We start from the raw sequence: 20091 nt of genomic DNA, 5'->3' as shown, positions 1-20091 counted from the left end.
GTTTGTCACAGCTCTGTGGCTTGGGTCTCATCGCCTACTGCTGCGAGTCAGCACCTACGTGCAGGGCCCTGCTGTGGGGTGTGGGGTGAGCCTGCACCCCGCCACCCTGAGGGGAGAACAGGGCAGGCTGGGAGGGCAGGGAGCGGTGAGAGAGAGGATTTGGGGAAGGGAGCAGGAGGTGGTACCCAGCACACCTGGGAATGCAGCTGTGGGTGACTCGGGGAGGCACTGGGATAGTGCTTTGGGGAATCCAGGTGATGCCTTCAGCGCCCATTCCCACCGGTGGCTCCCAATATAAAAAGGGATTAGGGGAATTTGTGGGTGGCGGGGCTGTGATAGATCAGTGAAGGCAGGGAACGACCCGTCCTGCTGCAGGGCGGCACCGCGGTCCTGCAGGGACCCAGCCCCAAATCACCCCACGGCCCTTGCAGGACGGGGCGAGCGGCCCCAGCGGGGCTCCCCCTGCCCGTGCGGGGACCCCTGCCCTCCGCGGCCCCGGGGGGTGACAGGCGACACCGCCAGGCAGGCACAGGGCGGGGCGGGGACAGAGGCGGGGTAGCCCCGGGGGTCAGCTCAGCAGCGGGCAGGGGCAAGAGAAGCATCGGGGCGGGCGGGGCGGGAGGTGTCGGTATCGCGGGACGGTGCGGGGGTGTCAGCAGCCCGGGGGGTGTCAACATCCCATCCCATCCCATCCCATCCCATCCCATCCCATCCCATCCCATCCCATCCCATCCCATCCCGTCCGTCCCGTCCCGCCCCGGCGGAGCCCCGGTGCCAACCAGCGGCCGCACCGCGGAACTGCAGCCTCGCCCCGCATGTGCCGAGTGCCCCCCGTTCACCGCTCCGTGCCCCCGCCGGGGGTACCGGGGCCACCGGGACGGGCCGTGCCCGACCCCCGGCAAACCCCGGCCCCGTCCGCAGCTCTGCCCCCGCCCCGGGGTTTCTGCGGGTTCCCCCCGCTGGCGAACGGGGGGCGAAAAGTAGAAGCTTTCACCTAAAAAGGGCAGAATCTGAGCGCCGGTAGCGGCGGGGGCCGGCCCGACCCGCGGGCCCGGCGGGGCTCGGGGCTGCTCCCGGCGGCGGCTCGACGGCCCCGGCGGGCCCGGCGCGGATCCCGGTGTGACCGGGGTGTAACGGGAGCTGCGGAGCAGGAGCCGCCGCTCGTCGTTTAAAAAAATGTGTATTTATTGTTGTTGTTGGTGGTGGTTTTTTTCTTCTGGAGAAACACCGGGGGTTTCTGGGCCTGGCGGAGCCCGGCCCGGGCTCGCCGTTCGAGGCACCGCGGCTGGCGGAGGAAAATCGTTCATTACTGAGTGAAGAGAGGCCAGGAAAAAGGAAATTTTTGGTGTTGGGCTTTAGTTTGGTTTGTTTTAAGGAAACTCTCGGACGGACCGTGCCGGTCTGCAAAAACACGGTGGGACCGAGTCGAGCGCCGGGAAACAGCCGGGGAGCAGCGCGGGCACAGCAACCTCCTCCTCTCCCCCGGTTCCCCCTCCGGTTCTCTGCCGGTTCTGCCCCCGCCCGCCCCGCGGTTCGGGGCACCCGCGGAGCGCAGGGAGCCGCCGCCTCCGTTGTGTTTGTTCCCGCAGAACCGGTGGCTTCGCCACGAATTTTCTCGCCAACGATTCCGGCCGGAGCCTCCGGCCCTGCCCGCAGCCGCAGCCCCGGGAGACCTGCCGGGGGCTGCGGGCGCCCCGAGACCGCTGGGGATGCCATGGCTCGCAATTTTGGGGAGGGCAGAAGGCGGAGGTTTGGGAGCCGCAGACCGTGCGGCGAATCGTCCCGTTGGGGACGCGAATGCCGGTGGTCCCCGCGGCCGCCGCTCCCGCCACAGTCGCGCCGCCGCGGGGAAGGCGCGGGCCGCGGAGCCTGCGGGAGCGCTCGGCGGCGGGGGACGCGCTGTATCCTTCGGCCGCTCCGGACGGCCGCGGCTCCGGCCCCAAACCGGCCCCACCGCACCCCAAAACCTCCCCGGCGGCGGCCAGAAACCACCGCAGGAGCCCCGACGGGCGCCCGGGGGGGGCGCGTCCCGCGAGACCGCGCCCCTTCCCGCGGAGCCCCGCCCACGCCGGCATTAACCGCGCCCCCTCCCCGCGGGACCACCCCCCGAGCCCCGCGGGAGCGCGCCGGTGGGCGGGGCCAGAGCCCCCCGGGGACTCCCATTGGCGGAGCGGCCCGTCCGTCACGGCGGCCCCGCCCCCCCGGGGCCGGCAGTAAATACGGTACCGGGCGGCGCGGCGGGGCCGGCAGCGGGGCTCGCACGGGGAGCCGGCAGCGGGGCTCGGGCTCGGCACGGGGAGCCGGCAGCGGGGCTCGGGCTCGGCACGGCCACTCGGCACGGAGCGCAGCTCACCCACCGGCGGCGAGCCCCGGAGGCCCGCGGGACCCGACCCCCCGCGCCGCCGTTCCCGCGCCGCCCCGCCGAGGACGGCGCTCCGCCGGCACGGAGCGAGGCAGCGCGGGGCTCGGCCGCCGCCGCCGCCCGCCGCCGAGCCCCGCCGGGTGCCCGCCCGTCCCGCCCGGCTCCCTGACGCCCGCCGTTGTGATGCGTATTCCCGTAGACCCGAGCACCAGCAGGCGCTTCACTCCCCCGTCCACGGCCTTCCCCTGCGGTAAGATGGGCGAGAACAGCGGGGCGCTGGGGGCCTCCGCGCCGGGCGCCCGCGCTCGGCCCGAGGTGCGCTCCGTCGTGGATGTCCTGGCCGACCACGCCGGCGAGCTGGTGCGCACCGACAGCCCCAACTTCTTGTGCTCGGTGCTGCCGTCCCACTGGAGGTGCAACAAGACGCTGCCCGTCGCCTTCAAGGTAAGTCCCGAGCCCCGACGGCTCGCGGGGACCGAGCTCGCGACCCGCTCGCCCTTTCCCCGCCGCTCCTTTCGCTTTAAATCGCTCCTGACATCACCGCCGAGGGAGCCGGGGTTATTATTTTTAATCAAATAGCCCAGTTTATTATTTTTAATCAAGTCTCCGCATTGCCCCGCGGTCACGGCATCTTAGATATTCCGTACAGTTAGGAGCGCTCAGGCAACTTTGAAGTTTAATGAGATGGAGGTTAATTACCTTCCTGGGAGAGGGAGAGCGAGGCAGGGAAGGGAGATCTAATCTGCAAAAAAGTCGAGCGAAGAGCTGAAGCCCCGGTGCCGGGCTGCGCTTCCCGGGCTCCCCGCGGCTCCCGCTGGGGCACCCCCGGGCCGGGCATCCCCGCTACCCCCGCGGGGGACGGCGCCGGCCGGGGGAAGCCAAAACCCGTCCGGGGAGAGGCGAGGGGAGCCGGGCAGGGCGGCAGCGGAGTCCCGGGGAGCCCGGCGGGGCGAGGGGGGCTCTAAAGCGGGTTCCCCCGGCCCCGGGAGCTCCGGGCGCTGCTCCCCGGGAGGGGTGAGGGCCCTTCCCCGCCGGCCGGGCCGGTCCCGGCGCTTTCCCGGGCCGGGCGCGGGGCTCCGGGGCCTCGCTCGCGGCCGCCCCGCGCTCGGCAGCGCTTTATTTTTATCCCGAATCCATCAAAATAAACGCACCAGCTCCTCCGATGGGGCCGAGGGTGGCCTGACGCCCCCTTTACCCCCTCCCCGCGGACACCCTGTCTGCTTTTAACCCTTTTTGAGCCCATTTTCCTCTTCCCCCTCCGATTTTCTCAGCCTTCCTCCGCGGCTGGGGTTGCTTTTGGTTTTGCTTTGGGGTTTTTTGTGCGGGTTTGGAGGGGGAAGCGTAGGGCAGGTTGGCTTCGGTGAAGGTTAATTTTAGCCTAAAATGCTCTGGCCCTGCCTAGGTCGTTGCCCTCGGAGATGTCCCCGATGGGACCGTGGTCACGGTGATGGCGGGGAACGACGAGAATTACTCGGCGGAGCTGCGCAACGCCTCTGCCGTGATGAAAAACCAAGTAGCGAGATTTAACGACCTCAGATTTGTTGGGAGAAGCGGCAGGGGTAGGTACCGGCCAGGAAATGGTTGGCCTTTTTATTCGGGTTTTTAGAGGGGGGAAAAAAAAGAAAAGAAAAAGGAAAAAAAAAGTTTCTCTTTTTTTAAAAAAATATTTTCTTTTATAATTTTTATTTTACTTTTAAATTTTATTTTAAAATTTATTGGTCGGTTTGTTTGGTTGTTATTTTTTTTCCCCCCCAATTTATTTTATGTTACATTTTATTTCAACCGTGGTTTTGTTGCCGGGAGAAGCCCCCCAGCCCCAGAGCGGTTCCCGAGGGGTGAGAGGGATGCAGGAAGGATGCGGGAGGGATGCGGGAGCAGCCCCGGCCCTGCCGGCAGCTCTGCCTCGTTCCTCCCAGGGCTTCTTCTCTGCCGAGGTGTCGGGAATGGGAGGTGCAAAGGAAAAAAAAAATTAAAATACAGACTTAAATATATCTAAATATTTATAAATCTATCTAAATACAAATAAAGCAGCCCTGGCCCGAATTCTCCCCAGTTTCTCCCATCACGCAGGAGGCAGCGGGGGGTGCTCGGTGGGCAAACCCCACCTGGCAGCTCGACTTTAAATAGCGAAAATCAAGAGTTTAAAGTGAAATAATAACGCAGAGCTCGGCCTGGCACGGGCACGGAGGCAGCGGGCGCTGCTCCACGGGGAGCGGCGGGTGCTCGGGGGGGATTCTGCTCCTTTTCCACACGCTTGTGGCAGGGGAAAGCAGGACGGCAATTTGGCTTCCCAGGTTTTCCCAAACAAATCCGTCCGTGCCATCCGAGCAGGGGGAAATAACCCCCCTGGAAATGTTAAGCGAGCGCGCCCTCGCCCTACCTGAGTTTCCGAGGGTATAAATAGAATTTCGGCATTTCATCACCAACAAACGCTGCAGATCGAAGCACTTAATTCTGCATTTGAACCCGAATAAGAACTCTGTGTTTTAATGGCCATATGGCAGCATTTTCTCAAAGGCTTCAAATGTATACACACAGTGTCAGATATATTTTGACTTCTCTGCATTAATTAAAAGCAGTGATGTTAGGAATTATTTGCATGTAATAACTGTTTACTTGTTCCTCTTTATGAAACTTGAATAGTTTACATTCTTTCATACATTTCCTTTTTCCTGTTGGCTCCTTCTCCATGTTGCAGTTTCTTTAAAACTCCCCACTTAACTGGTTGCAGGTTGATGGATGGAAAATGTTTTTCTTTTATGAATTAAGCTTTCATTTCTGTAATCAATTATTCTCTTAGGCTCTTTTCTTTCTGGTTGGGCTTTTAAATATTTTTTCTTCATCCTCGCACAAATTTCCAAACTGAACGCAACCCAATCTCAGCGTGACTCTTGAATTCATTATTAACTTGCTTCCTCTGCACTCTCAGGCTCGGAATTAGTAGGGGTTTGGTCTCATAAAGCTCTCGGTGAATAAACTCCTTCCTCGGGCAGAGTCCTCCCAACGCTCATTACAGCAGTGGCAGCAGCTCCGCTGCCTCTAACGGGCGGAGCTCAGGCGCTAATTATTTTAATTTTTTTTTTTAACATATTCTTGTGGTATGAGGCTTTGTCATATTCAGAGAGAAACAGCCCCACCGGGGCTCCCTGGGGCCGGCTCAGTGGGGTTTTCTCCCCGTGTGAAGGGTGGATTTCACTCCCCGTGTCTGGCGCTGCTTTCCCGGCACGGGGCTCTTCCAGAGCAATTTACTGTGAAAAATCGCTCCTACTGAATTTTTATCCCGGGTGTCACACTCGCTCTGCCTTGTTTGGCTCTATCCCTGACAGCCCGGTGCTGCTTTCATTTCTTCTGGCAGAAATTTGGAGTCGCTGTGGAATATTTCCCTGTGTGTGTACAAATGTTTGTGTAAATCCGAAGTGAGGACGTGTGGATCCGTAAACACGGATCCTGCTGCAGCCCTGCCGTGTGCCCGAGCTGCAGAAGCCTGGAAAACCCCCGGCAGCCAGGCTCTCCTTGGGAAAACGCGACTCGAAACCGGCCAGATTTGGGTATTTTTAGTAATAAGGTGTAAGGGATTATTCCTTGGCGCTGTGAGCTGGGAAGAGCCGCTCCTAACTCCCCCCTAAAAATAAATTCCCATCTCCATGTGCAAGACAAAGAGGGGGAAAAAAAATCAGACTTTTTTGCTCAGATTGATCTGTATAAAATGAAAGTAATCCCTGTTGCACCCCCCGCCTGCTCTCGCAGCTGGAATATACCCCCGGAGCATCCCCTGGAGCCGGCGGTGCTCCCAAACCCGCCCGGGAGCCGGGATCCAGCCCTGTGGAGCGGAGCCCCGGGGCACGGTGGGGGTGAGAAACCCCAGCCCGGCTTCCTGAGAAGGCGGGAAATGAGTAAAAATGATGCTGGGGCAGAATCATCATTTTCGGTTCAGGGTTTGAGAGAGGCAGAAGCGGCCCGGGCTGCGTTTGTGTCTGCAGCGAGGGACTGCGGGGCAGGGAGGTTGTTTCCCGTGGAGAATACAAAATTAAAGATGATAATAATAATGATAATAATAAATAAAATAAATCCCTTTTACTGCAGTATAAACGGGCCCAGGGAGGTGCCGGGCTCAGCTCTGGGGTTCTGTGCCTCACAGCCGGGTTTTCCCGCACGCTGCCCGCGAACCCTTCCCTCTCCTCCTGCAGAATTCCCTAAATAAATCGCTCCTCATCCTCCTCATCCCGCGCTCTGGCTCTGCAGAGGTTTTACCAGCAAACCCTCGCTGCTGGCTGTTTTTTCCGCGGCCGTGGCGGCGCCGGGAGCCTCCGGGCTCCGCGGGCTCGTCCCGTCCCGTCCCGTCCCTGCAGGTTGGCAGCGGGGGCTGTATCCTTGGCGATTCACACTGACAGCATTACATTTCTTTTGCCTTCCTTTCTGTGCAGAAAATCAGCCGAAGGTTTGTGCGTTGTTCAGTCCCGGCTGGAAAGCCGAGGTGAGGCGGGGATTGGTGCTTGCTGTCGGTTTTAGAGCCAGCATTCCCCCCTTTCCGTGCTCCGTGGAGGAATTCTCCCACCTAGGATAATTCCAGGATGTTCTCCGCGGGAGATAATTTCATTTTTTCAGTTTATTCCTTTTTTTCCTCCTAGCTGGATAAATCCTGTTTTGTTTTGCTGTGGATATTCTCAGGTCCGACCCTGTGGAGAGGTGATGGTCGGGATCTGAAAACCCCTGATTGCTTTAGGAGAAAAGGGAAAGGAGGTGGTTTCTTACTGCTTTTATTCGAGGAATAAAGGCTGGAGGAGCAGAAATCCATCACACAGAGGTTTATACCTCATATCCTGCTGGGGTTCAGCCCTCTGGAGTACCTGAGACCTTTGAAATCCCGCAGGGATTGCTGCTGGGGGCTTGGTCAGAAGTAGTTTGTGCAGCCTCCTTCCTTTACCCGAGGGTTTCCTGAATTTGGGGAGCCTGAGGGAGAGCTGAGGCCCTTCCTGCGGGGATTTCTGTTCTCCCACAGCCTCCCCTCGGCTGGATATCGGGTCTCAGCCACAGCCAGGCAGGGACAGGGCGGATGGGCTGGCATGAGGATGCCCAGGCTGCAGGAGGTGAAGGGTTTGGGGTCGGGGTGGTAACACCCTCTGTGATGATAAAGGCATTTTCAGGCTGCAGATGGAAACTTCTGCTGGGGCAAGGGGGGCTCTTCTTGCAAAATTTGGATCCCAAAAGCTTTTCACTGCTTTATTCCTTGGGTTTTTTTTTTAAAAGGTGACAAGCTCGGTGCTTCAAAAGCATCTCTGAAACCCCCCTGAGGGTATCCAAAGCCCTTCCCAGCAGCAGATTCCTGCTCTCTGGGCAGGGCTGGGAGAGGGGACAGTCCCTGCAGAGCTGCCTGTCTGGTGACCACTTCTGGTGGCCAAAGCTGGCCGGAATCAGTTCTCATTTTGCAGTTCCCAGTTTTTTGCCCTCCCGTGGGTGCTGAGGCCGAGCACAGCTCCCTCCAAGTGGGAGCATCCACAGGGACCAGGCCATGGATCCCCCATCTCCTGCCGGCTGATCCCACCTCCCCAGCTCCTTCCCAAGGGAGCATCCCATGGGCACCAGGCCCCAAATCCCCCCACGGAGGCGATCCCGCATCCAGCGCTGTTTCAGGTCTGGGTTACCACGGGAGAAGGAGAAGCTTCCGAGCGGGAAAACCCCAGGAAGCTGCTCTGGGTGGAGGGGTCGGTACGGGCACAGGGCAGGGGAGGGGAGACGAGTGACTTTTCCATGCGGGAAGGTGCCGGCTCCTGCCCTGAGGCGGCTCCAGGGCTGTGTCTGCCGCAGCCAGCGGAGCCCCAGCGGGAGCCGCCGGGCTTTGTGTCCCGGCAATCAGGGCTCGTTAAACGCAGTGATGTGTGCGGGGATTTGTGTCCGAGCCCGCTCGGGCAGGAGCCTCTCTCTCTCCCACAGGAGCTGAACCCATGGGGAGGATCCTCACTCATGTTGTGTTTTTTTTCCCTCCCTCCCTCCCCACCGTCCTTAGGGAAAAGCTTCACCCTGACCATCACCGTGTTCACCAACCCCACGCAAGTGGCCACCTACCACCGAGCCATCAAAGTGACCGTGGACGGACCCCGGGAGCCCCGGAGTAAGTGAAGGGTTGGATGTGGCAGCTGATAATTGCGGGGAGGGGGTGCAGGGCCCGAGCTCTCCCTGGCTGAGGGGTGCAGGATGCGGAGCCGGCGCTCGGAGCTGAGGGATGGGGTTGGGGAGGCACCGTTTGCTGCTCGGGTTTCCCCGTGTGTCCCTCCCTCCCTGCCTCTTGCTCCGTATCCCACCACGGAGGGATGGTTTCTAGCTCCTTGCCCTGTTCCCTGACCCATCTTGGAGGGACAATTTTATAGCTCCGGGTTGGGATGTTGGGAAAACTCTTTGGTCTTCAATGGCGAAAGGACAAAGGACCCAACCTGGCGCTGCACAGGGGGTTCGGGGGGTTGTGGAATCGGGTCTGTGCTCGGCTTTGGGGCTGATTGCTGGTGATTAAACTAAAAATGGTGCAGGTTCCCGCGGTGCTGAGCCGGTGTCTGCTCTGGCACAGCTCCTTCCCCTCGGCTTCGCGGTGGTTTCGCTTTCGGGCTGTCAAAGGCTGGGGCTGGCAGCGCCCGCGGCCGGGGGCTGTGCCTGGAGAAACCAAAGAGACTCTGCGACCGCAGAACCGTCTCTGTTGTGATCGGGGAGGCTCTCCCGGGGGCAGGATGGTGCCTCGTGGTTGAGGGAGGCTCCGGGAGCTGCCCTGGCTGGGTTGGGTTTCGGCGTCGGGCTGCTCGGAGCTCCCCCCGGCGCTCCCAGCCATCCAGGGAAACGCTCTGGAGCTGTCGCCCGCGGGAGTTTCCTCTCGCCACGAGGATTATTTGCCCTGTGGGACGCCCCTGGTCGGTGGGACCTTGTCCCCGGGGCCTCCATCTCCGGCTTTTCGCTCCGGCTTCACCTTCCTGCTCGCTCAGCACCAGCCCGGGACTATAAAGCCGAGTTTGTTCCCTTTGCGTGTGAGGCTGTCAGTGCCCACATTGAGGGGAAGCGGTTTGATCCTTCGAAAAACGCCTCAGAAAACATTTTCTGTTGATGCTGTCGCCGGGCCATCGGTGCCCCTTGATGTCAGGCCAGGTGGAGGCTGCTACCTCGGCCAGGGGGTTTCATTTGCATCGAGCTTTGGTGGATTTTCTTCCCCCTCGATTTCATTTTGGAGCCTGTCGAGGATGGATTTGGAAGTTGGAATGCAGGAAATCCAACGCTGCTGTTGTGGGGAGATTTTTTTAAGCCAGAAATACCAGGCAGGTCGGTGGTGTGGAGCACCTGTGGGTCGTGGTGGGTGCTGGGGCTGGGCAGGGAATTTCACAACTCTGCCAGGAGTGTCAGGAATAGAAATCAGCCCTCCTGACTGCTGGCTCAGCCCCTTATCAGCTGCATCAGATCGCCTTTCTAATAATAATAATCATCATCATCATCAGGAATACATAAATAATAATACAAGGTGAGATAGTTGCTACTCTCGGAGCTTGGTTTGGCCTCCCCGACAGCCAAACCCCAGTGAATCACACCCGTTCCTCCTGAATTTCAGCATTTCACCCCAGAGCTCCCCATCCTTCATTTCAATTTTCTGATACGGAGGCCGTGGCAATTCGGCCACAGCCGAGGATGGAGCAGCTTGTCCTGGCTCTGGTGTGGGGTGCCCGAGGGATGCCCTCCCTGGGACACAGCCCAGGTGCAAGGGCAGCAGTTTTTGGGGCTTTTCTTTTTTTTGGTGATGATTTCTGCACCTCAAAATGTGCTGGAAGTGTCGGCTCCTTGAGGAGATCTGCGTGGTGTTTATTTGCTGCTTGTGCCCTTGCCTTGTGTGGCCCCCAAAGGTTGATTTCCCCCCATCCCTGCACCCCCCAGCCCATAAATTGCTGATAAAAAAAGGTTTAGACCCAATTTGTGTCTGTTTTGGGATTTTTTTTCAGGCAATCATAGATTTGTTGGCAGCAAGGGTCATGTTTTGGCTCCCACTTTGACCCTGGGGCTTGAACTCATGGTTGATGAAGTTCCAGTGGAAGAAAAACATTTTTTAAAAAATCTCTTTTTTGCCACACTTTCGAATGAAGATGAAAATTTCAAAAGAAAAAAAAAAATCAAATAATGCCTTTCCCCCCTTCCCGCTCTGCAGAAGCCCTGGGTGAGGAAACGGCAGCAGTAAAATGATCCTGGAAAGCCGAGGTTTTCCTGGTTCACCTGCCACTGGGTGGCTCCCGGGCACAGCACCCTGGCAGTGCCAGCATTGGCACCCGGGGTGGCATTTGGGGCTGGCACGGCCCTGGTGATCCCCACCTTGGGCCAAACACCGTGGCTGGTGCTGCTCTGCCTTGTTTGGCTGTGGGGGGTGAGAGCTGCCAGTAGGAACTGCAATTTTTATATTTATATATATTATATACACTTTTTAACACATATGTTAATGTGTGTGTGGATGTGGGCACAAAAATACATGGAATTTTTTCCCCTTCTTGGCTTCAAAAGATGGGCCACGGTGTGTGTTGGCTCCTCTTGTGAGGATCAGCACTGGGCAGGGCTGGAGGCTGATGTGGGGCTGGTGGAGAGGACAAAACCCATCCTTAACGTGGAAAGAATTGGCCATTTGTCTTGGTGTCCTGGGAAAGCCCTGGGCAGCATCTTCTCAGCTGCAGCAGAATCCCTCCAGCAAACGTCCTTGTGGGCTCCAGGGGCCAGAACTGTGGCTGGGCTCCACCTCTGAGCATCCCATTCATCTTCTGCCCTGGCCCATCGCTTTATCTCAGCCCTTGAGCGAGGCTTTTAACTCAGGCCGTGCCCAGAAAAAACTTCTGAGGAGTCTGAGGCCGAGCAGGGGTGGGTGGGAAATCCCAGGGAAGCGGGTGACAGGCAGAGCCCTGCCAGGGAAAGAGGGAGCAGGAGAGCTGGAGCAGGAGGAGGCTCCCTTGGGAACCTCCAGGAGCAGCACCAGGGGTGACACCAGCGCTGGCTTTCCTTGAGCATCTCCTCCAAGCCGTTCCCCAGGCTCCTCCCAGTGCCCCGCTCGCTCTGAGCTCCTTTTCCTTGTGCTCCAGCTCTTTCTGGGTTAGATCTGGAGGGGAAAAAAGGACATTCTGTCAAGTTGGCACCTTAGCTCTAAACAAATAGCACAGCGGGTGCCAAGTGTTGACATACTTTGTACAAACAGGAAGTAATAAAATATTTGAACTTCCTGTGGAATTTCCTTCTTTCCCCCCCTTTCTGCAGCCCCGTGTTCAGCAGGAGCCCTGCTGCAAAACCCTCTCACATCCACAGCTGCTGCAAAATCACCCCCAGCAGGCAGAACGGGGAGAAATGAACGGCTGGGAGCTGTACAGGGATGTTCAGTCCGTTCCTGGGGAAATGGGAGCATCCCCAGGCCTCCCCCTCACAGCCCGCTGCTGGCTGCCTTCCCTTCCCCTTCCTTTCCTTCTCAAGGCTCTCACCTTCTCTGCTCTCACTTTTCCCTTCTCCCTCCCAGCTCCTTCTCTCAGCTCCAGCCCCTTTCTGCCCAGAACTTTTGTGCAAAGTCTTTTTTCCCCCTTTTGAATTCCTTTCCTCCCCTCTTTGACTCTTTTTTTGCCACCATTCAGTCTTTAACCTCTCTCCCCACTTTCTAAATCCCTTCTGGATTTAATCCCTTCTTTCTGACTCCCACCCCATCCCTGCTGTCCTTGTTGAGGAGGGAGACCAAGAAGATTTGCCCCCACAGGATCCCTGTGTCCCCCCTTGTTGCCTGCTCGGCCCTGGCAGCACTGTGGATGTGCTGGCTGTTGGGGCCTCCTGCCCTGTTCATTTTTGGGGTGTGCATCAGAGATTCCGTGCTTTCAGTCATGTCCCTGCTTGATGTGACCGCAGTGAGTGACAGAAATGTGTCCCCAGTGTGGCTTGGATCGGGAGGAGGGGGCTTGCGGCCGGAGCATTTCACATCCCCTCTCCCACCTCGTTGTCCCTGCAGGGTTTTTCTGGCTGGGCCCATCCTGCACAGCCCCAAATTCCCTCAGTGGTTGCTTTTTCCTCCCCAAAAAAGGCTCCTTGCCCCCACAAGGCTCTGGCTGCCCCCAGGCAGCCGCTGTCCCGTCACGTAGCCAGCGGGTGGGAGGCTTCTCACCTCCCCCGGTGCCGAGGCGTTTCCAGGAACCGCTGCTGCTCTTTGGCTTTCAGACTTCTGAGAGCCTCAGCTGAGCGAGGGTTTCCCTCCCACGAGGGCTCACAGCCCGGCCCTGCGCTCTGAGCTGGGAAATGAGGAGTTTGGGATGAGCAGAAATGAGGAGTTTGGGATGAGCAGAGGGTGGGACCCCCCTGTCCCTGCCTGTGGAGGTGTTTGTGGCATCGCTGTCCCCGCGGGGCCGGCGGTTGGTGGGTGCTGGTTGCCCTCACCTCATGCTTTGTGAGCTCTTGGCTTGAATATGAGGTTAAAAAGCAAAAAACTGGGAGAAAGATGGAGCGGAAAGGGGAAACCTTGTCTGTAAATCCAGCCTGGGCTGGGCTCTGTTAACAGCAGTACTGGAGTGGCTGTGGGAGGAGGGTGCCCGTGGCCCTGGGTGCCCCAGCCCGGCTGCTGGGACATCTCTTCCCAGTTTATGCTGCCCAGTTGGGAACCTGGGAAGAGGAAGGGTTCTCTCAGCACTCCCTGGGATGACACACAGCTCGCTGGGACTCCTCTCTCCACCTTGAAGGGATAAAAGCAGAGTCCTGACCTGCCCCGGCCGCACCTCAGCCCCGCTGCCCACAGCCCGATCTCACCCCTGGGATGGCACCTCCATCCCACACCCGGCCCGGCCCCGGCTCCCTGAACCGCAGAGTGGCTGCAAACCAGCCTGCAAAAGCCTCTCTCACCTCTTTATTTATTGACTGAGGGTGCATCTGAATCCGTTTCTCAGGTTCAGAGGAGTCTGTGCCACGAGGCTTTTCACAGAATCACAGGGTTGGGAAGGACCCTAAAAACCATCTTGTTCCAACCCACACCTGCCACTAGAAGGGATTTTTTCCCCCTTTTATTCCTAGTAGAAGCTCCAGTTGGAAGCTAGAGAGAAAAAAAGAAGCACAGGGCTGTGCTAGAAAAACGAGTCTGCCTTCCCCATCCCTCGTGGCTGAGATTTATTCCCAGAAACAGCAAAACTGAAACCCTGTTTGACTCAGGGAGGGGAAGAGAGATGCAGTATTGTATCTGGTTAGCAGCTTCCTATTTTCATGCCTTCATGGCTTCAATGCCACCAAAAGTACAAAATGCTCTTTAATGTATCACAGAGTTGGTTATTGCTGTGCTAAATTTTGGATTCTTTCAAAGCAGGGATGGTTTCTGGTGAGATTTCTGACTCCTGGTCGTTGCTTGTAACAAAGAGCATCTCTTAGGGCTTCCCTGTTTGTTTTGGTGGAAAAAAAGAGGAAAATATGAACCAGAAACCTTCCTGTTACCTTTGAGAAAAGTGGATTATCTGTGCAGGGCTGGGAACCCCCCAGCAAAGCAGCTTCTCAGCCTGGGGGGGCTTTAGGCCTGCCTTGGGGTGCTGTGTGGCCTGGACCTGTGCTCCGAGGGGATTCGTGTCAATCCGTGCTGTGTTTGCTCCTCAAAGGGGATAAATAAGGTCTTGTTATGATTTGAAGTAACTTTGAGAGGAGATGGGGAGCTGGGAGAGCTCTGCAGGGTTTGGGAGTGCAGTGGGAAGGTTGGGATGATGCTCTCTGGGACGGCAGCTCTGCGAGTCTGGAGAGGGTGAAATAAAACCTGTATTGTCCCATTCCTGGGACACAGGGAAATTGGGATTTACTGAGTGGCAGACGAGTGTCAGTGGGGACAGCCTGAAACAGCTGAGGGTGAGGAGGAGGGAGTGGGGTTGTAGGATGGGAGCCAAAGAGGAGCAGGGGCAAGATGATCCCCTGTTCCCATATTCCTACAGGCAGTTTTCGGACCTCGAGGCAGAGATCCTGTGCTTTCTGCACCTTTTGTCCTCGGAGTTTTGGGAAGTGCTTGGAGAATAAATTATTGAAGGGTCTTGTGCCTCTCAGAAGCTCAAGTGGAGACCCAGGACAGGAGTGGGTTGTGCCAGTATTGTCCAATTCCAGATCTTTATCTTGGCCAAAAGGCTCCCTCGTGGAGCTGTGTAAAACTTGAGCTGGAGATGTTTTCTGTAATTAAAAACAGACTCGGTGCTGAATTGCTCCTGTGGGGTGATAGTTTTGGGTATTATTGAGGTCTTTTGTTTTATTCCCCTGCTTGTCCTTACCTAGAAATAAAGACACAGACAGTTCCCAGATTGCCTGGGAATAAGGAAGGAAGAAAAAAAAAAAAAGGGGGGGAAATGGCAAAAAGAAGGAAAAAATAAAAGGAAAAAAAGATGCAGCAAAATCAATCCGAGATAATTTCAACAAATAAATGACCTCAGCACTTCCTGGACAGTGATTTGTCCATGTAAAATTGCTGTAATCTAATTTAATACTCAGTACTTAAAACAAGCTGCTTTCCCACTTCTGGAGCGCTGTCCCCTTCCCTGGGGAGGAAGAGGAGGAAATCCTGAGTGGCCCTTTATGGCTTCCCCATTGCCTGAGTCCTGGCACTGCCGAGGCCGTTGGAGGAGGGTGGTTAAGGGAACTCTGTGCACCCATCCCGGAGCTTTGGCATCGCTCCTGCTGCTGAGGGACCTGCCGTGCTGCTTCCCTTGGGGTATCCTTGGATATCCCGTGGATGTTCTTGGGATGGTGCTCGGACACATCAGGCTAATCCCAGCTGTGCTCCAGCCTCTGGTTTTGTGGGATGGAGCCCGTGCAGCTCGTGGGTGTCTGCTTCTCCCTGTGCTGATCCAGCCCTGCCTGCAGGAGTGGAAGGGCTTCGGTTCATTCAGGAGCCTTTGGGGGAGCCCTGGGGCTCCTCAATTCCTGCAGGAGCCTCTGCAGGTCGGCACTTGCTGCCCAGGAGGTTTCTCTCTCTGTATTCCCATCTCTAACGTGTTTTGATCCCAGCAGGGAAATTCGCCCCCTTTGGGATGCGCCGGGGCCGTCCAGGGCCCTGTGCTCCTGCTGGGGCAGTGGGGCTGCTGTCCATACACGCAGGGAAGGCAATTACGTGAAACCTCCTCCTCCCATTCCTATCCCAGTTAACCCTGCCGGGGCCAATCCTGCCGGGGGGAATCGAGCTCAGCTCCTGGGGGTAGATAAAAACCCCTCAGGAACAAAACCCCCAGCCCCAGGGGGGACCTGCGGCCCCTCAGTGGGACACGGGGATGTGCCAGGGGACACCAGGGTGTGGAGAATTCCCTGGGGAGAGCAGAGCAGGAATGAAAGTTGCCTGACAGTGCTCCAAGCGCTGGGTTTGCATCACCAGGGCCTTTGGTGCTGCAGCTGGAGGCTGTAATCCAGCCTCAAAAGGAATAATAGAGCAGCTGAAATTATCTGGGCTCCAGTAAATCCACTCCTCTCATTATTTTATTTGCCACACGCAGTAAATTCCACCTCTCTTTTCCAATCGCCTGCTGCGTAATAACTTCAAAATCATTTTGCTTGAAAACGGCCAATATTTTCTAAGTGCAGCAATATTGGGAGTCAGAGCAGGGAAATTATTTTTGCTTGCGTCCTACAAAGGAATCTTTGTTGGAATTGGTTGCAACACGTCCTGCTTTTGAAAGCTTTGGGAAAACCCCAGGGCACAGTTCTGGGCTGGGGTAGAAGAGGCAAACCTGGCCCTGGGGTGGCTTTGGAAATAACTCAGATTCAGAGAAATGGGCATTGATAAAGTAATTGGGAGAGATTAAACTGAGCAAAAGGGTTTTCTGGTGGGATCTGGGGGTCGTCTAGGGATGTTTGGGGGATTAATTACATTGAAGGTTTTTTCCAGGATGTTGGTGGTGCTCTGTGTCAGGTTGTGCCGGGGGCTGTTCAAATACACAGCAAAAGAAATTCCTGCTGGGTCCAGTGGCATGATCCAAAGGGAGCTGTGCAGGAGGATGAGTGGGCTGGGATGGGAGGCAGGTGGCAGCAAAAAGGAATATTTGTGAGCATCACAGCAAGGCCATTGCTGAGCTTTGCTCTTTCCCAAAGGAGCAGCATTTTGCCCCGTGCCTCAGTTTACCTGTCTGTAACTCCTGGTGGACAGCAGGGGATGTGGAGGAGGCTGCCAGGGAGGATTTGCAGGGTTGTTAATGCAGCGTGGCCCCAGCTCATTCAGGGAGGATTGGGGAGCTCGGGAGGACAGGGTGAAGGGTCACAGATTGGAAAGGAGAGAGAGGGGAAAAACACAGCCAGTGCTAAAAGGCGAGTTTCGTTTCAGGGAAGACAACAGCTAAAGGACCAGAACTATCAAACAAAACCGCAAGATCACATCAGATGTCAGGCAGGACACATCTTGTTTCTCCCTCCCAAAAGGGCTTATCAGTGCAACCAATCACTTTAATGATGTGGCGGAGGGAGGAAGAGGATTTGACTCAGAGTGAGATGAAATTTAGTTCCTAAGACCCTTCTCTTCCGCTGCTGGAGTCACCTGTCCTGCAGTCAGCCCCAGATCAATCACCTCCTGCAGCGGAAGGGGCTCAGACATGAGTTTGCATTATTTTCTCTTACTCTTTCCAGTGTCTCTACGTGCCGTGGTGGGAGGGGGCAGAGAGGGGGCGAAGAAGAGGAGCACAGTGAGCAGGGAGTGTCCCTGGTGCCCTTCCCAGCCTCTGGGGATGGTGGCAGCGGGATGGGAACCTCTGTGCTGGGAGGTTCCCCATCCCCAAATCAGGTGTGGGAGCAGGCAGCCCCTTTTCCCGTGCTTAGCTCTGCTCCCCTGGCTTTAGGAAGGATGCAGGGAAGGTGAGGGTGCTGTGCAGGTGCCATCCCTCTGGGGCTCCTCCTTCCAGTGCAAAGCTCGGCAGGAGCTGTAATTATCCAGCAGGATAATTCCAGCCAGGCTCTGGAGATGGAGCTTGGAGCTCAGTCCTGGGATCAAGGGTATCAGTATTCAAATGCCAGGGCTCAGCTCCAGCTCTGTCCTGGGGCAAAGGGGAAAAGCAGCACTCAGCATCCTCAAACCTTGAGAAAGTTCAGGTCTGTTCCCAGCGGGACAGGCTGGGCTGGCAAAGTGCTGCTCCCTCCCCACAGCGCCAGGGACATCTCAGCTCCATCAGCTGAACCACGGCACATTCCTTGCACAGGGCTGAACCCAGCAGCTGGTCCTCCCCATCCCAGGCAGAGTGTCCTTAACCAGTGTCACCCCAAGGAATGTGATGTGCTTGCCCTAATGGAACAGGTTGCGAACTGGGAGAAACCAGCTCTACTGGTAGGTCCCAGTCCAGGTTGTTAGATAGCAGCAGGAACTCACTGGGACTGGCATCTCTCCATGGATCTATGGAATCTGAAAATCTGATCTCAGCCGGGGCTGAGGCAATACCAGCTGGATGTCCTTGAGGTCTGTCTGCTTCCTCCCCAGCACCCGGCTCGGGAATCTTGGAATCAGGGAGTTTGCCTGATTCCATGAGAACCAGGTCACAGCCCGTAAGTGAATTTTGCCTTCCTGGAACGGGGAGTGACTGCAGAGAGGCCGTCAGGGCTGGTGGTTTTTGCACCCTGTTCTGAAAGCTGCCCAATTTCCCGCAGATGTGCACCCACCTGCTGCTCTGTGACACCCGGGCTGCAGCTTTCACATCTGTAAATCACAACTTTTAACCCCCACCCTGTTCGCTCCGCAGTCTCGGGGCAGATTTTCAGAGTTCTTAAGGATCAAAAAAGGCAGGAAAGCACTGGTGGGGGTTCTCAGCCAGGCACAAGTGGGCTGAATGCTTAAACCTGCTGAATTTTACCCACTGCTGAGAATGCTCCCAGCTTTCCCTGTGTTCCAAAGGGCTTTTTTGCAAATCCAGAAAGACTCTTGAAACCCTGGGAATGGAGAGCCCGAGTCCTTCAGGCATTTGGGCAGCAGTTGCGTGGAAATTTGGGCATGATGTTCCCTTTGATTTGGGAACGGGCCACAGCTCTCCCGTCCCCAGAGCTTTTGGAAGCACTACTCTGGATTTCTGTTTAAATTAATGCCCTGCTTTGTTTTGCTTCCAGAGGGCTCCGTTTTGGGGTCTCCCAGCGCAATCAAAGGCCCCGACAGGGTTTATCAGAGACTCACCAGGGTGGGCACAGGGTGGGCAAGGAGAGAGGCAGAGGCAAAGTCTCAGCACTAAGCCAGGAGTGAGAGGAGATCAGGGGCTCCCAAAGCCTCCTAATCAATACCAGCCTGCCCAGAACGAACATCTCTCCCGCTGCTGGAGCTTCAGACACTAAAAAACCTACTGTAAATGCAACATATCTCTGTGCTTCCTGCCAGCTGGCCCGGAGCCAGCCTATTTCCTTCAAAAAGAGGGATATTTATTTTCATCCTTTTAGAGGCAGCCAATTCATCTCAGACCACCACCAGCTAAAAAAGCTTTATAAATTAGCAGCCTTTTTTTCTTTTTCCTTTTTTTCCCCCCTCCTAATTCTCTCCCCCACCCCTTTAAATATTATTTTCCTTTGGTTGTTGGTGTGAACGCTGTGCCAGGACATGCGAGCCGGGGTGCATTGCGCCACACTCCCCTTTCTCCCCGAGCTGCAGAAACACAGTAGCAGCAGTGTCTCACGAAAGCCAGAGGAAACCAAAGCAAAGCCCGGCCGTGACTGATTCTCCTTCCAAATGGCGTAAGCAGGCCAACTTCAAACATGTGAATAATGAGTTATCTGTGCCTGACTTTGTTCAGCAGCACAAGGGACGGTGCCTCCCAACATTTCCCTCCTGCTCCCTTCTGTGAACTCCTGAGCCCTGATTTTAGCAGTGGGGTTGGCGCTCACCGGGGCTCAGAGGGCACCTCCGTCATCCTGCGTCATCTTTGAGTCCCTTCCAGCTCCCTGCTCTGCACTGTCCTCTCTTCCCTCCTTCCCTGGCAGTGGGGCTCCACCGAAGTCTTCTTGGCTGGGATTTCCCCTGGCGGGTCTCGAGCTGGAGGTGGGATTCCAGGGAGGACCTGAGCCATGTTCTCGCCCTGTGTTAGAGGTGTGCAAAGATGAAACCAGCCCAGCATCTGCTGCAAGGGACAGGCCTGCTGTTCCCATAACACAGGAGTTTCACATGTGGCTTCTTTCTGGAGCACATGCTGGGACTTGATAGTCTAGCCGAGACTCAGACTGGGGAAAAATTCCAGCCTCTGCAGAGGACTGGCGTGTCTCTCTGAAGTACCTATTTCCAGGGCTACGGCAGGGATTTGAAAGGTGTTTTGCACATTGAGATGGAGTTTTAGCCACTGCTGATTGCTTTCTTGTGGTCCCTTCTCACGGACGTGTAGAGACGAAGCCATGGCTTTGTGTGCAGGGACTGCTCCTGGTGAGCTTGGCTCAGCCCTGGACTCAGGCTGGGAATGTTTGGGCAGAGCCTTGGTGGGAGCTTTGGTGGGAGGATGGTGGAATGCCAGGGGGATGCTTGGATGCTTTGAAGGTGGCTGAGTGTGGCTCAAGCTGCTGTGCCAGCCCATGCCCTCTCCTGGCTCTCGTCTCCTCCTGTGTGGGGCTGAGGCACCGATCTGCAGTGTGTGTGTGTGTGTTCATGAACGTCCCTCGGCGTTTCCTCCGCTCCAGCTTGCCGCCAGCATTCCGCAGCCAGGCTCCCGGGGAGGGCCAAGCCACTTCCCAACATCTGCTCTCCCGGCCCCCGGCAGCACGGGGCTGAGCCAGGGGCTGGGGATGAACGTGACACCCAGCTCTGAGCCCAGCAGGGG

At 56.9% G+C, this 20091-nt stretch overlaps 1 protein-coding gene across 1 annotated transcript in view; it reads left to right on the top strand.

Annotated features, from left to right (window-relative positions):
• The first annotated feature begins 2545 nt into the window (after positions 1-2545).
• The window catches only part of RUNX3 (RUNX family transcription factor 3), a 33643-nt gene continuing 16097 nt past the window's right edge, over positions 2546-20091 (top strand). The window contains exons 1-3 of the mRNA XM_069035973.1: positions 2546-2806; positions 3765-3921; positions 8367-8471. Of these exons, the coding sequence (XP_068892074.1) occupies positions 2546-2806; positions 3765-3921; positions 8367-8471 (523 nt within the window). The remainder of the gene's footprint in view (positions 2807-3764; positions 3922-8366; positions 8472-20091) is intronic.

Source organism: Aphelocoma coerulescens, chromosome 23 (genome assembly GCF_041296385.1).
Source record: "Aphelocoma coerulescens isolate FSJ_1873_10779 chromosome 23, UR_Acoe_1.0, whole genome shotgun sequence".
Classification (NCBI taxonomy): domain Eukaryota; kingdom Metazoa; phylum Chordata; class Aves; order Passeriformes; family Corvidae; genus Aphelocoma; species Aphelocoma coerulescens.
This window is presented reverse-complemented; position numbering and strand designations above follow the sequence as displayed.